At 38.0% G+C, this 16,922-nt stretch overlaps 1 protein-coding gene across 4 annotated transcripts in view; it reads left to right on the top strand.

The window, feature by feature from the left end:
- ITCH (itchy E3 ubiquitin protein ligase) overlaps window positions 1–16,922 on the top strand; it is a 66,622-nt gene that overhangs the window by 38,610 nt on the left and 11,090 nt on the right. For 3 of the 4 annotated variants that reach the window (XM_061442061.1, XM_061442060.1, XM_061442062.1), the window contains 12 exons: window positions 1,984–2,026; window positions 4,286–4,455; window positions 5,647–5,896; window positions 7,112–7,207; window positions 8,444–8,618; window positions 9,599–9,665; window positions 10,508–10,592; window positions 11,963–12,091; window positions 12,712–12,784; window positions 13,768–13,839; window positions 15,629–15,717; window positions 16,401–16,560. In XM_061442061.1, the coding sequence (XP_061298045.1) occupies window positions 1,984–2,026; window positions 4,286–4,455; window positions 5,647–5,896; window positions 7,112–7,207; window positions 8,444–8,618; window positions 9,599–9,665; window positions 10,508–10,592; window positions 11,963–12,091; window positions 12,712–12,784; window positions 13,768–13,839; window positions 15,629–15,717; window positions 16,401–16,560 (1,409 nt within the window). Of the gene's footprint in view, window positions 1–1,983; window positions 2,027–4,285; window positions 4,456–5,646; window positions 5,897–7,111; window positions 7,208–8,443; window positions 8,619–9,598; window positions 9,666–10,507; window positions 10,593–11,962; window positions 12,092–12,711; window positions 12,785–13,767; window positions 13,840–15,628; window positions 15,718–16,400; window positions 16,561–16,922 lie in introns of those variants that run through there. The other variant, XM_061442063.1, reaches the window with a different exon arrangement.

Here is a 16,922-nt window from a genome sequence, read left to right as displayed (position 1 = left end):
CCAGAACTCTTATGCACATCTATTTGAGGTGGATTCATAGTCCATAATGAAGATTTTCAGCCTTATTGTAATGAAAAGAAGATCAACATCTTTATTTTTGGGGGCTTTATTAACATATCTAGCAATTACAAATTGTAATGAAACCCTCAGCTTCCCTGAATGTTTAATAACTTCAGGGGAATAAACAGAAAAATATATAAAGGAAGTTAATCTCGTCATCATCATCAGTACTCTGCTCACTGGGAGACTTGGGTTTATATTTGTTTTTCTTAAAATATCTCATTTAAATAAATGTTTTCATAGACTTTGTTCCCTGTGGAGTGCTGCAGAGAGGGATCCACTATTCTGTTTAGTTGGTGCCTTCAGTTTCAGATAGTTAGTATGAGTTTTAAATGAAAATCTTGAATACATGTAAAAATGTGGAATTGCATTAAAATAAAAAGTAACGGGGTTTAATTCCATTGGCGCAGGACAGGAAATGGAGCATTTCTGCGGGTATTGTACATTGCAGAGTAGAAACAGATAAGAGGTTGTTTCTCCAGAAGGCAGCATTGGAGGGACTGTGCCCTGCAGCAACTGGCTAGGCAGCCATTTGGCAATTTTTAGGCTTCTGCGATTTTTTTAAAGCACTAGAAGACATTGCTTTGAGATTCCACCAGAGTATCATAGGAAAATGGAATTAACACATGAGCTCTGTGACCATTATTTCTTAAAGTGTTCTTTGCATCTTGTTAAAAAGATCAATCAGACAATCTGATTTGTAAGTAAAAACCAATGCTGGGTTATGTGGGACCTGTAGAGCAGGGCTGAGGTGCGTTGATGTGATGTTGTATGAAGGTAACAGATACTCCTCTTCTGCAATACCTGGTTTTCTTCTGTGCTTTCTTCCGTTTCCTGAAATTCACCAACTGAGAAAAAGGTGCTAGCGAGTCAAAAAAGGCACGCAGGCAATGGAATTGAGTACTGTCACAGTTTTGGCCTTGACAGTGAAGACAGACATTGATATACCAAGCCAGAAGTTCAACAGAGAGTTTTTGCGTAATCAGGGCACTGAAACACATGGGGAAAGAGTTAAATCTTAAAGTAGTCTTAACATGTTCTTATTGTACAGGCTAAAGGCACCTGCAGGCAAATACATTGTTTAAAATCACTTCCGTGCTGAGCTTGCTAACAGCACATTATGTAGGTCTTTACGTGTCTTTGCCTTAGGTCTGTGCACAGCTCCTATCAGAATTGATAACTGACTTCTTTGTTAACATTTGTTTAACTCTGTGGAAATAAAGTATTTGTGCTGTCTACATGAATGAGCAGTTCTGTGCTACACATTCAAGCATTGCAAATGCTGGCACAAAAGGCAAATATTTCCAAGCTGGCTGAATAAGCACTTGCAAAACATTTGCAAATCTAGGCTGAGCTGCTATAATTCTGTTTCGAGTGCAGCCAGATTTTGTACCTGCTTGAATGATTTTATGCTAAATACTTTGCAGAAAAAGGGAAAGGTACAGGCTAGAGAGCCCCAGGAGACAAAGCTCCTGTGGTTGCTTGCTAGCAGCAATCAGAGATAAGATTGTAGAGAAGTTCTTGCCCTTCTTGCTCTGCCTGTCGTTGTCAAAAGAGAATATGAAAAGTCAGCTCCACTTGAAGAATGATGAACACTGCTTGATACTGCTACAAAGACAGGAGTCACTTACTGAGCTGTGCGTATGTTTGGCAGTTTTCATAAGGTCAAATGATAACCTGTTATTCCTTCCAGAAGGTGAAAATATTACAGTGGCAGTGGTTAAAAAAATATATATACACAGACAGACACATAAAGACATGCAAAGTGTGTACAGTTTTTAAATAAGACAGTAAATAAACAGCACATAGTGTATCATCTCCATATTTGAAAGAAATGTGAACATTATAAACTTGCTTTTTTTTCTTTAAATGATTCAGAATATTGCTTATACTTCTGTTGTCTTTTTCTTTCTGTTATTTAAGGTCCTACACAGAGTGATAGCTCCAAAGCAAGGAATGATACACGGTAAGACACTTTTCCTCTTGTTTTTTATCCTGCCTTTTAGTGTTTGCAGTTTTGAAAGAGGAATTGTATGTTCTGTAAAGAAGACAATCAAAAAACATCAGAGTATGCCCTATAACAATGAATATTAAAATCTGAGCATGTGCTAAACAAAAATACTGTACCGTTGTGCATTCACAAAAAAATCCCACTGGTGAGTAAAGGGCACTGGTTATTTTTGCACTGTTTTGTTTTATAGCATGGAGCTATCAGAATTATATTTAGCTTTGTTAAGAAGATCCCAAAAGCTCTAGCAGTTGCAGTGTTTTAAGGTCGATATCCGATTATGTACCCTGCTGTTTGGTAGGATAAAAGTGTGACCATACTTGATAGTGGATTAACCTGCAGTGAGCACCATGCCACTTCAATTAGTTCCCAGCACTACAAGCGTTTTAAGGATCTGCACAATGCACAACACTCGGGTGACATCTGGAGTGCTAAGTTAAATTCACTGTGTTTTCAATAGGTCATAACTCTTAGTTATGTTGGCTGAAGTGTTCCCATGAAAGCTTATTTTTGTTCTGCTTCCTTTTCATGCTCACTAAAATATTTCTGTGCTTGGGTGTTCAGAACGCCTGAGTCCATAATAGCATAACAGTAATAATAGCTGATTTGGGTTTAGTACCAACCAGTGGGGGTTTTGGTGTCACTAAAGCTCCATTTTGAGGATCGTGTAAATGTACTGTAGAGATAGGACATGGGGTAATGGGTTTAAACTAAAACAGAGGAAGTTCAGGTTAGGTATAATTAAGAAGTTCTTTACTGTGAGGGTGGTGAGGCACTGGAACAGGCTGTCCACAGAGGTGGTAAATGCTCCATCCCTGGCAGTGTTGAAGGCCAGGTTGGATAGAGCCCTGGGCAACATGGTCTAATGTAAGGCGTCCCTGGCCATGGCAGAGGTTTGGAAGTTGGTGGCCTTAAGGTCCTTTCCAACCCAAACCATTCTATGATCTGGAATGTGCCTAGTAATGGCTATTGTTACATGTAGAATAATGTTTTGATATGCATTGATATACCTTAAGCCAACTGGTCAAATACACTCCAGATAAATGGTTACACTTTTGATTTCAGTGTTCAGACAGCAGCAATACAGTTTCTGGCACTGAGGTTACAGCTCTTCCAAACTTCAGATCACTCATGATCTGTGTATGTTTTCACAGTCATTTCTTCTGGGGTTGGTACAAATTATGTGAACCACACCTGGTGTAGAGAAAAAGCGTTTGACCAACCCCAGTTCCTCTGCGGTTGGTGTGATACGGTATGAATTATGTGAACCACACCTGCTATAGAGAAAAATGATAATGAGGTCAAATGTACTTAATGTACGTGATTCTGCTTGATCTTCTGTGACTTGGGATTTACTTCAGTTTATCTGCTGGGGTTGATTTTGTGTACAGTTAAAGGAAAGTCATTCTGCAGGTACTGAGCTAAAACCTTAACCCATAGTTTCATTCCTGATGATCTCTCTACTTGACCTGCCAATCCACTTGGATTTTAGTTGATAATCTTTTTATTTTGCTCAACATACTCTGAAAATAAAATGCTTTTAAATTAAAGGTGTAGATACCTGTAACTCTGCTTAAGATGCTACATCATAATAATATACTGCTAAGGAAAACTGAATGGCACAGAATGGGTAAATACTTCTATTTTATAATTCTTAAGTTTCTTAATTCTTGTAAAATTGAGAAGCTTATATTCATAACTGTTGGTCAAAACTTTAATGCTTAGTACTAAATTCTCCAGCCCTTTCCAGAATTCAGCTTAGGGGAAAAATTGTGTATGTGTAATAGTTTTCTAATGGAGCATTCTGTGTCCTCTGAGCATCTGCTAGCCCTGTGGAGCAACACACGCAGGCTGTTCTCAGGTCATGCTCAGCTTCTTATCTCATTAGAGACAGGTGGAATTCATGGGTGGAAATAGCTGAGCAGCAACATGCAGAGCCTGGGCCTAAAGGCAGGTGTATTGAGTTGGGAAATGAAAGAGGAGATTTCAGTGGCAGATGTTACATACATCTATTTCACAACCTCTTTATCAGTTGAGGTTTCATACACATCAGGAGATAAACTTAGCATGCTTATACAGATGTATAGGTTTCTATTATTATTATGAATGTAAGAGTCTAATCTAGTCATAACTGTTAGGTTCTAGTGTCTTTCATAAAGTTTAAAGTCATCCATACACTATTAGAACAGTTCTTGTTTCTGTCTTTTCCTGCAAAAGGACTAACTCAAATGGCCTTGAAAGCTGTGAAGATGCTTCTCCCAGTGAAAACAAGACTGTTAATGGCAGTGATTCTCCATTACTCACAAATGGAAGCTGCAAACCTTCAAGACCTCCGAGGCCTGCCAGACCACCTCCACCCACACCCCGAAGACCCACTTCACTAGCCGGTATGTGTGCTAGGGGCAGGCAGTCATTTCAAAGCTGCACACTCTTTGGGTGAGCCTAGCAGTTTGATGCTGACTTTTAACGACATTTTTCATGGTAAATTCCTTGGCAGATAACTTCAGAAGGACTATATTTTAGCTTGCATTCGGTACATATTGTTTCATCAATGTTCCTATTAGAAATTTCTTGCTTCCGTGTCTGCTAAGTAACGATTGCAGTGGTGCTGCCACATGTAATGGAGCTGAGACAAAAAGAACGCAAGTGAATGCTATTACAGCTCTAAAATATCCACTGAGTTTGAGATGAAATCTACTGAAGGGCTCACAAAATTGTCTCAAGCTGATAATACTGGGTTTTGAAATACTAGTTACTAGTTTCTACAAATTAAGCTAATTTCTGTGAAATAGCAGCACTTAAAACATTCATTACTCTCTTGCACTCAGGTTGTTTGTTTTTTTTTTTTTTTTAATGTTTTATTCTCTGATAATTTAAAAACTACAAAACTTTAGTTCTGAAAAAGTTAGTTGATGTTTTTAGGGTAACTCCTTCAGCCTCATACACTGCAGTCTTCCAGCAGTCTCATTATTACAGTTGATAAATGCTGAGTCTGGATGGGAAACTGTAATACAGTAATGATGTTAAAAGATGAACCCAATGTGGATCAGTAGTAAGGCCTGACTTGTATACAACCTTTGTCCCACCCACCAAAAGGCATTAAGAAAAAAAAAAAGAAAATGTTTAAAGAATATTTTGCCCTCCCATTCTGGTAATTTCTTTCCATGCGATACCAAATCTCTTCTTCAAAATTTTATGCTTATGATCATTTAAATTATTATTCAAAATAATAAATGGAAAATAGTGAGCTCATCGATGCAAGAAAGTAGTTTTTTGTTTATAGTCATTTAGTGTTTACAGGATGCAGACAGCTTACTTTGGTAAATACTACCTATTCTATCAGAAACATCAAAATCCTGCCCTTGATAGCAGTTCTTGGATTAAAGCATCTTTATGAAGTGAGACAAAATTGCTTTTGAATTAGTGTTTGTGTGAAGTGTGCAATGTGGATGTGTGTGGGCTTTGAAATACCAGTTCTTGCGTGTTTACTTTTGTGATTTACAGCCTCTAAAATAGATTGGTGATAAATACCAGCTAAAGGTGCTTTATCTTCTGTCTTTGATATTTTGACATTGTAGCAAGTGCAAATGGTCCTTCAACCGCATCCACAGAGAACGATGGGGCCAGTGCAGGATCACTGGCAGGTCCAGCTGCAAGTACCTCTTCCGAGCAGAGCCCTGAGGGGGCAACAGCAGGGGCAACAGCGGCAACAACAACAGCTCCTGCAACTGCTGCACTCGCCACGCCTCCAGTATCTAGACAAATCCAGCCAGTAAATCCTCCACCTCAGGCACTTACTACAGTCAGTCAAGGTCCTCTTCCACCTGGGTATGACTATTATTATTATTATTATGGTGATGATGGTGTTTCTGGCTTACTTTATTTTACTTACAGCAGGTAAATCAATATTACAAAGTATTTATAACATCTGCCATTTGCTGCGTAACAGAAATCCTTCCCTCAGTACTAATTGGAGGTTGTCATAATTGTTTTGTCTGGTAGGCCTTCTGGTGTGGTTTAGTCAAGAAAAGAATTAATCTTCTGGATATCTTTGATACTTGTCATATGTTCCCATGCCAATGAAATACAGACGTTTTAGTGTGACAGCTTGCTGTCTTTAAGTTAGAATGAAGTCAGGTATGTAGAGGAAAAGCTACTATTGCCTTGCATATTCTGCAGTATATCCTGAAGTTTTGGACTTTATACTGCAGTTCTTGGAAGTAGTACAGGCACCATTTGTGTTACAGGCTCTTGTGAAATTTGCTAGATGGATGGTTTGTTGCTGTCACTTAGATTATAAACTTTAAACAAAGTTTCTGAACTCTTTGAGAGATGGAAAGCAAAAGCTTCCCAATGTGAATGGTGTAATTGGTGAAATAGCTGCCTTAATTTGCAGGCAGTTGAATCAGAAAGTAGGAAAGGGCTGCATTGCCTCTCTGCCTTACAGGGAAACCGAAATATAAAAGCAGTCTTGAAAACACTGATTGTTGCTTGACCATGTGATTTCAACAGAAATGGCAGATTAGCATGCTTTTGTTCCTGTGGTGTTACCTCTGATACAAATACAGGTCTAAGGCAGTATCACAAATGCTGCATATGCAGAAAATGTGACCAGTGCCCTTATGATGAACTCTGCAGAGTTGCATATTTTGAGGATTTAAATTGAATTAATGTTACTCTGAAAGGGGATTCTGCTCTACAGATGAGGATATTCAATGGTTTATTGATATATTTGATATTGAATACAAGTCTTTGCTTGGCTGCTTGCTAAAACTGTATATGTAGGCATGAACTTCAGCTTAAATTTCCCACAAACTGAAGGTGGTCACGTGAAATGCTTTTGTGTTCTAGTTGACACGAATTACTGTTGCTATGACCGTTGTACCACATTGTACAGCGTTTTGGTGCATCTTGTGAAGCGTGTGCAAGTTTCAAGCATTATATTTAGAAATAAGCATTTTATGAAAACAAGCATTTCTCATCTTTATACTGAAGATAAATGGTTGGATCTGGAGCAGATAAAAATGCTGTTTTGTTTTTCAGTTGGGAGCAAAGAGTAGATCAACATGGTCGAGTGTACTATGTAGATCATGTTGAAAAAAGAACAACGTGGGATCGCCCAGAGCCTCTTCCTCCAAGGTGAGCCAGAAGAAGTCACAGGATGTCAGGATTTTGCAGAAATTGACAGTTTACTAAAGCTAGAAAGCACATTTGTAAAGAGAGATGTGAACCTAGTGCAAGCAGTTGCTCCAGGTTGTCTCCAAGGAGTGTTGCAAAAAAAGCATAGTACGCAGCATGGAGAAGACTTAAAACTCAAAAGTAACAGAATCTGAGTTTTCTGTCAAAGGTTAAGCAAGTGCATCTTTACTGAGAAATGGAATTAAGTTAAAGACAGTAGACATCCCCAACTGTAAAAGAGAATCAAACCACAGAAAGTATTTTGGGATTGAGGTAACTATCAGTTTGAGCAAGAATGCCCTTGGGTGCCTCTTTATCCTGAGGCTACTGTTTGCAGTCCTTTGAGTCTCTCCCAGGATTCCCAGCTGCTAATTTACTGTACTCTTATAAAGCTTTGGTGATGATTTGGTTATTATATTTGGTTATTTGGCTTTTTGAGCTGTTGGCATCAGAGCAGCCAGGGTTGTTAGCCTCTACATGGAAGCAGTTTTACTCTGATGCCTTTCATTCATACTCACATGGTTCACACACTACACAGAATTATGAAGTAAAACCATATGAAATAGTGAAGAGAACTTGATACTAAAGAGCAAAAACTGGCAGACAGTCTCGTAACGGGAACCCACTTTTCATAGTCAATGTATTTTGAACTCTGAGAGGTTTGACTAGTGATTCAGGTGTTAGCGTTTTCATTCAAGTTTTATCATTAGTACTGATTTCATCTGAACTGAAAACAATAATAAAAAAGAAAAGAAATAAAAGAACCAAACCAAAATCCAATGCCCACACCTCCCTTTTCCATCAGGTCAGAATGTACAGCCCAAACTGTCAGAGGGCTTGCTGCCTTTTAGGAGAAGCCAGCAGACCATAGTCATATGGGTTGGGCAGCATAAATGCAGTAATGACAGTATAGTATTGTCAGTGGTTTGTGTAGCTCTTAAACTGTTTCAAAAAATCCTTAAAGTCCAGTAAACAGAATGAGTCTGTCTTAGGATAGTATGCAACAGTAAAAGTGGTTCCCTTCAAACAATTTTAGCTCTTTCATACTTTTAGTAGAGGGTAAAAGGGAAGAAAAATGCCTGTTGATGAGCCTGTGCTTTATATCCACTTCCAACATACTGCCTGTTGCCTAAAAGTGCTTCTGAGCCCTTAAAATTGTCTGACTTTGAGAACTCTTGCTTGTAATTCTTTTAAAAGCTGGGAGCGACGAGTTGACAACATGGGGAGAATTTATTACGTTGACCACTTCACAAGAACAACAACATGGCAGAGACCAACGTTAGAGTCTGTCCGCAATTACGAGCAGTGGCAGCTTCAGCGCAGTCAGCTTCAAGGAGCCATGCAGCAGTTTAACCAGAGGTTTATATATGGGGTAAGGAATATAATGGTGACTGGAAAGGTTGAGAGGGGCATCTTTTCAAATTTTCAACCCATCAGTCTCTTGCATATTGGAAGTGTATTTGGGGTTTGGCAATGCTTATGGGTGACTCTTCCCCATAAAGTCACTGCACTTTATTATGGTTTATTCTTTATGATAATATAGTTATCTTTGTGTATGTAGCATAGCAGGAGGTACTAATTGATAACCTTTGTTCATGTCCTCACAATGACTGCAAGCAGCACATGCAGTGTAATGGTTTTTATTTGTCAGCTGAATATAGGTGGTGTTCTTTGATAAAGTTTATGTACAATATTGATAAAAGCCATTGGTTCAAAACAAACTACAGCTTGGTAATAAAGCTGGTTTGTTTGTATTATGTCTTGAACTGACTTTGACAAAGACCTGGAAAGTAAGCAAGCTCACAGGACATGTACTTCTGTTTTGGGTATAATCACAATAATAATAATAAGCACAATGAATGTTACGAAAGCAGGGAAACTGAAAATAATCTTTCCAGAACCTTAAATCCATTGTTTACCTCTGATGAATAGCAGACTTAAGGTAACTCCAGCTCATACTGCTAGTTTATCAAGAATGGTGTATGTTCTAAATTTGGTGTATGTGTAGAGAATAAAAATGGACCTCATAAATGGTGGTAGGGAGGAGTGTGCTGAGGGCAGGACTGAAGAGGGTTGCTTTCTGATTGTTTTGGTCCTACTGTACTAATTTCCCTCTCTGTATGCAGGGGCGCTAAACAAAGAATAATTATTTTCTTGGCACTAGAGTTAATGGAGCATGCCAAGGGCTGCAAAATAGGCCCTCTCTGTGGAGAAAAATAAACTGTTGGCATCTTACCTTATTTGTAACATTAACAAAATGCATTTGCTTCAATAATTCATGATGCCTATGGTAGAACATCTGGAAAGCAAATGACTAGTCATTAATGCACCATTTGTTTGTGTGACTTGCAGAACCAGGACTTTTCATCGACACAGAGCAAAGAGTTTGATCCTCTTGGCCCTCTGCCACATGGATGGGGTAAGACTGACTTGCAAGTGTTTTGTAATGCAATGTAATTAAACAATAAAGCATATTTCTGCCAAATTAGTTTGTCAGCTGTTCTAGGCTCTTAAAATTAATCAAATGTGCTGTTAGAACAGAGTCCTGACAAGGATGTGCAGTTCTAAAGTGGATTAGAAACCATAAAGTATTCTGGTTTACTCCCTTTCTCAAGGGAAGTAATAGCTGCTTTCACACCGTCATCCTTTTTTTACGGCTGTCATTAGGCAGGGTTCCTGCTCCCCTCCATCCCTTTCCTGCCAAGTCAGACTCCACATCCCCTCTAAATCAGACTGCCAAATTCTCACTCCAGTCCAATTTGTGGAGCCTTTTCTTATTGGTCTGAAAATCTAACTAATTTCTGATGTGACTATGAAGAAGATACAAGAATGCAGATTTCATGATACATAAGCAAAGTTCTCAGAGTTAGGTAATTTAAAGCAAGTAATTACTTGGCAGAAGTAGACCTGGGGTTTTGGCTCTGGTTTTCAAACAGAACTATTGCTATACTTGTGCATTGTGGCACATATATAATATTTCACAGAAAGTTCTTTAGGCTGCTGTTGCCTAGAAAACAACAAAACTGAGTTTCTCAGTGTGTTGAATTCCACCATCAGTGTAGCTTATAGACAAGTGTCTACTTTCCAGACTTCTCCTGTAAAATGAAGCATTTTGCCTGTTGTAGCCAGATTTTGGCCTGAAGATAGAGGCTGTGGCTGGGTCTGTTGACTGATTTTATTTATTTTATTTGATGTAGTCTCAGCAAAACATTGATCAAATATTGTTTTTTATTGTCCCCTCCCCCTTTTGCATCTTTTCAGAAAAGAGAACTGACAGCAATGGCAGGGTGTATTTTGTCAATCACAACACACGGATCACTCAGTGGGAAGATCCCAGGAGTCAGGGGTAAGAAATGAGTTGCAGCTTTGTGTAAGTCTGGAATGAAAATGTGGCAAAGTAGCAAGAGACCTAGAGCTAGGAAATGCTGCCCACAACCGAAGTACTGACTGTCCTACACACTGCAGGCAGCCTGTTGAAAGGTACTAACCAAAATGGAACTGTCAAAATATTACTTAGTAATGGCACTATTTCCAGGAAAGTCTTGGTCAATAGCAGTAAGTTCATTCCCCAGAACAGCTCCTACTTACTCTGAAACATGTGTCTAAACATTTGTATCATTAGGGGTAGGATTTCTTTTATACAGTGATGGGTGGGATAGCGCAGAGGATCCTCAGTAAGAATTTGCTTATTTCCTAGATAGTAAATGGCTAAGAGGCAGGAAGAAATAAAACTTGAAAAACTGCAGCCCACCACCTCACACCTTTTAAAAAGGTGAAGGGAGAGACAGAGAGAGCTTGAGGTGCTACTGAAAGTGATGGAGTACTGTTGATTTTGGGCTTTGGTCACCCTGAGTCTCTGGAGTAAGGCAGGTTATGAAATAAGGGTGAGGGATGTTCAATCCCAGCTCTTCCTGTTTGAACTGAAAACTTCCGTTTACTGAAGCAATTTCATCTGTTCTCCATAGAGGAGTAAGAAGGGGGATGGGGGAGAGAAAACCAAGTACATGTGGAGAGCTAATAGCTGTAGCCATAGGTGACAACTTTTACATCTCAGTCACCTCTGGGGCTGTGTGTGTGGAGAATACTCTTTAATACAACCCAACAACCATGTGTGCTGGCTTCACAGTTAGAAGCATGGTTCTACAATGTAATTCTGTAGAGAAAAGTCACTGTGTGAACACTTTGAAGTGATGATGCTCAGGTCTTCCAAATATATTGAAACCTATTTTTGCTTATACCAGACTTGAGTTGAAAGTTGTTGAATAATTCTAAAAGATCAATATTTGCATTTTCCTCTGTTTTTGCCATTCTGAAACTTTTTTGGGTGCTGTGATTGCACATGAGGTACCAAAAGCTGCCTAGTAAAATTAAGTCAGTTTTCAAGTAATAGCCTATAGTTAGAAGACAAAATTATGTTGTTTAATGGAGGAACATTGCTAAACCTTGCTGACATTTTTCTCTTTAACTTCCATTTGCCCTTACTCAAGGTAGTGCAGTCAAATAAGCTAATGTTTATTTGAACAGTCCTTTTGGCCTAATTGAGAACTCACATGAAAAATTGAGAGGGGGGAAAAAGGCAGAATAAATACTGAATGCAAAGTTTCTCAATCCGTAGCTTTTCTAGATCTGCCACAATTTTTACTGTGTCAGGTATTGCTGTAATGACTGAATGTATGAAGTTGATCAGTTACCATGTGTTTTTTATTGTATCCATAGTCAGTTAAATGAGAAACCCTTACCAGAGGGCTGGGAAATGCGATTTACTGTGGATGGTATTCCATATTTTGTGGATCACAATAGAAGAACCACTACCTATATAGATCCCCGCACTGGCAAGTCTGCTCTGTAAGTGTTTTGACTTTTAAAGGCTTAGTGCCATGTTGAGTTCAGCGCTTGCTATTTTTAAAAGGTTTTTCTCTCTTTTTGTATGCAGGAAGTTTTATGTATAGTAAGATTTGTTAATTTTCTGGGTTTGTTTCATCCACTGATAACTGCCCCTGAAGAAGGCAGTGTCTTGAACACTTGAGAATCCTTCTTGCCAAGTACTATACAAGATGTAAGGGTTGTGGAGGAGCTTCATCAGTATTGTTGATGACCAGATCCCTTCCTTCCAGTTACAAGTCTGCCTGTCTTTGACTTTTAGGGACCAGGATGGACTTAAAACCAGAATTTAAGTCCCAACTTTAACTAACTGAATGTTATCCCATCCTTATTGTTAGATTCTTCTTTACAGTTAATAATCGGATACTGTTTAAAAGTGGTGTGTGTACACTCCACAGTGGAGAAAATTTTTTTATAGTTTAACAACAAAAAAACACACCTCAAAATCAAAAAATGTAAATAAGAAGCTTCCAACTAGTTAGCACCTAAACCATACCACTGTATAACCAATACAGATGCAGGCATTTACTTATGTTACAAAACCACTTTTGAAATTCATTTGTTTGATCTCCTTTTGGTTCCAGAGACAATGGACCGCAGATAGCTTATGTGCGTGATTTCAAGGCAAAGGTCCATTATTTCAGATTCTGGTGTCAGGTATGGATTCATCACTTGGGAGTATTTGTTAGCATTTTTGGGTTTTGCTTACATGCTTTAAATGAACTCCTTTAATATCTTGCAAGTGAAGGTAATCAAACTACTTTAACATTAAAGGTGAGTTAAAGTAGGAAGGAGTAAATACAGGATGTATATAAACTCATAAAGTTTAAAGGTAGGTAAGCTAAGGCTTTGAAACTTCTAGAATAAAAAAAGTAGCTAAACTGATGTTTTCTTTTAAAGTTGGGGGGGGGGTGTTCAGAATAGTGCTTTCTGTTGTTAATAAGGGAATACAGGGAGATGCAGAATTTTTATAGTTAACATTACTTTCTGCACAAATATAGACATCTGGAAGAAAATGCAGGGCATATGACTCAGAACTTGCATGTCTAAACATTGGAGAGTACGTGCTGTAACATCAGATTCCAGAGCGTCAGTCTTGATCCTCTAAACTCAATGTATATCAAGAAATAAAGTAACCTGGTATTGAGGAAAAAGTCTCCGGTTTGAATGTTCCAGTTTTCAAGAGTCAGTGAATTATCCTTTGAAAACCAGAATAGACTAGTCTAACTTTTCACTTTGAATGTGGCACAGAGTAACCTGAATTTTCTCAATTTTTAATTCTTTATTAAACTAGAATGTTATTGATCTTGACATTTTCTGCTGTCTTGTAAGAGTATAGTATTTGAACCTGTTGTAAGCAGGCTCTAGAGACATGTATATCTCACTGCAGATATACTCACTGTAGTGGAAGCAATTTCTTGGAGTAAATTAAAACAATTCCTGGGTTTGTTTTATGTGGATTAGTAAAATTCAACTGTACTTCCTAAAGCAATATATACTACAATTATTAACTACATTAATTATTAACTACTTCCTAAAGCAATATATACTACAATACAATTAACTACAAATAACAGTACAAGCACAGTATTAAAAACTTCAAATGATTGTATACTTCACCTCTGAAAATTTCATTTCAGCAACTGGCAATGCCACAGCACATAAAAATTACAGTGAGCAGAAAAACATTATTCGAGGATTCGTTTCAACAGGTATCGTATTAAAACTTGTTAGTAGTGGGCATGAGAAGTTGAGTTGATAAAATTTATTGTCTTGTGTCACTCTTGATCCTTTGCCATCTTGTTAATGTTATTTTAAGTGAGAATAACTACTAGATTAATAGTTAGGATACATTCATACTTCCATATTAAGATCATGCTAAAATGTGAAGTTCTGGCTCCAAAGACTGATTCATCTGACAGAGAAGGTGTTATCTTTTTTCCCTCAGAATTTTTTAAAACCTGAGTTAATTTGAGGGGAGTGCTGCAGCAGAGCAGCTCCCCCATCTCGGGAAGTTTTCATGTTTGTTGACATGTTTTTGCTAACAGTTTTGTTGTATTAGCATGGGCTGTGTACCAAAATATATCAAGTTGATCTTAGTCTCGGTGTTACAGAGATCCTGGGTCTTTAAATGAGTAATGAAATGGTTAAAAGGAACAAAAAATACTAATTCTATTTAGGTTCTTAGTAGCAAAATTCTTGTTAATGTCTATAGACCTAAACCATGGTTAAAATTTGTTCCTATGCAGTATTTCTAGGTGCTTTTGAATTTTACTTTTACTTTATGAATGTTTGTTGTGGCAATAAATCACTCATTGCTGGTTAAATTGAAGCCAAAAGCAGCTCTTTGTCAGTTTCATAAGATAGAAATGAGCTTGGAAGAGCATGGAATGATTCATCTTGGCCACTTCTTTATTTTCCTGATTTAAAAGTAACTTAAGAAACTTAAAACAAATTTGGCTAGGGACAGACGAAGCTAAAAGTCCCTATCTTCTTAAGTTATTCTTATTTCCTATAGGTCGTCAGGTTTCATTCCTTGTAGGAATTATCACAGATGTGTCAAGCCAGGAAATGTGAACAAATAGAACAGTGTGTTTTGAGCTAAATATATTCTTACATAAGGATTAATGTTTTCTTGTTCAAATTACTGTAGACTGGCTTAGCAGAAGCAACAGGCAGTGCTGTTGGCTAGTCTTCTCATTTGGAACAATGATGCCTTTAAATAAAAAGGGTTAGAAAGGGGCAAAATAAATCCTGTAACTGAAAACTAGCTCCAGCTTTATTTCTGCATATGGGCTGGCTTGGTGTTTTTTACAGTAACTGTAGAGGTAATGAAATTATGCTGTACTGGAAACAATCAAGTGAGATTATATAATTCTATAAACATCAGCAAACCAAGGTTTCCTTAGGAAAGCAGGGTGCCTGATCCATAGTTTAGATGACATCATTGCAGAGCCCCAAGGTAGTGTTTTATACTTGTTAGTCATCGTTTGCAGTATCTCTGCTAGGATTATAAATTTTTTTGTGGTGATTACTACAGGCATCCAGGAGAGATATTAAAATGCAAATCTTGACCCAAATTCCATGCTTTTTGTGGCAAACAAAACTTGAGGTTCTTGGACACAGAAAGCATCATGTGAAGTTTCTTCATGTAAACCTCTGACAATTGACCAAATCAGCATAATTACAAATTTGGTCATGGTATTAAATCCAGGATTAGTAAAGTTCCTTAGACAGGCTGCTGGCCTAAGTAGCCCAGGTCTTTAATATCAGGATTATTATTTATTTTTTTCTTTTACGTATCTTTAATCTATGGAAATAGGTTTGCAGTGACGCTTCAAGTTGCATGAACATTCCGTAAGCGTGTACTTCAGGCACTCATAGTTCATTTTATGTTCTGAATTATTAAATGCTATATTGCTTGATAGCAAATAGTAGTAAGTCTAGCCAGTGCTTACAGCTGTTCTCTTAAAAAAAATTGGTTGTTTTTCTTTCACTAAGATAATGAGCTTCAGCCCTCAGGATCTACGGAGACGCTTATGGGTCATTTTCCCTGGTGAAGAAGGCTTAGATTATGGAGGTGTTGCAAGGTAAACTAACATGAAATGGCAAGTTATACCTTTTTCTGCATTGTTGGTGTGAAGACTTCCCCAAAGTAGATACTTAAACTGCAGTGCTTTCAAAATATTAGTGAAGTTCATTCCCTATCTTCCTTCAGAATATCTAGGGAAGACAGTTCCTTAAGATGTGTATGCATGTCTTGAAACTGCATGGAATTATTAGGAATTACTTTGTGCATCTCTGATCATTGAGGTGATTAATCTACTGAATGACAGTAAGCCTTTGGCACAACAGTTCATGTCAAAGTAGAGGTTTATTGAAAAAGTGAATGGAAATCTACTTTCAAGTCAAAAGTCTTCACAGGAGTGTAACTGAGAGGTACATCAAGTCAAAAGTCTTTACAGGAATGTAACTGAGAAGCGCATATATGAATTGGCATTCCCTAATCACTCAAGTTTAAATTGGTGGTAGGCTTTTAATCTTATTTAGATAAGGCTGTTTTTGTATCAAAACCACTGACAGTTGTATATCATTGTAACTTTGCATGTAATAATTTGTCTTAGTATCAATTTGGTTTCAGTTTGGTCTAATGGACTTCCTGGTAAAGAGGTCGAACTGACTGTGCCAACAAGTACCTAAGGCAACCTGAGCTAGCTAAAGTAATTTCTAATTTAATTTATTTTGAAATGTGTTTTTGTTTGTGTGATTTCAGGGAATGGTTCTTTCTATTGTCACATGAAGTTTTGAACCCAATGTATTGCCTGTTTGAATATGCAGGGAAAGATAACTACTGCTTACAGATAAACCCAGCCTCTTACATTAATCCAGATCATCTGAAATACTTCCGATTTATTGGAAGATTCATTGCCATGGTAAGTTCAAAAGTAGAAGGGGTTCTGTCCTGTAATTTTTCTATAAACTAATCATAGACTGGTTTGGGTTGAAAGGGACCTTAAGATCATCTAATTCCAACCACCCTGCCATGGGCAGGGACACTTCACTCTAGACCATGTCGCCCAGGCCTCTGTCCATCTTGGCCTTGAACACTGCCAGGGATGGGGCATTTACCACTTCTTTGGACAGCCTGTTCCAGTGCCTCACCACCTTCACAGTAAAGAACTTTTTCCTGATATCTAACCTAAATCTCTGCAATTTAGTTTATACCCATCACCCCTTGTCCAGTTGCCACAGTCTCTGATGAAGAGTCTCTCCCCAGCATCCTTGTAGGCCCCTT

The sequence above is a fragment of the Pezoporus flaviventris genome, unplaced genomic scaffold, assembly GCF_033815535.1.
Source record: "Pezoporus flaviventris isolate CSIRO_AGI_PZ_B2104156 unplaced genomic scaffold, CSIRO_AGI_Pfla_v1 ptg000213l, whole genome shotgun sequence".
Taxonomy (NCBI): Eukaryota; Metazoa; Chordata; class Aves; order Psittaciformes; family Psittacidae; genus Pezoporus; species Pezoporus flaviventris.
This window is presented reverse-complemented; position numbering and strand designations above follow the sequence as displayed.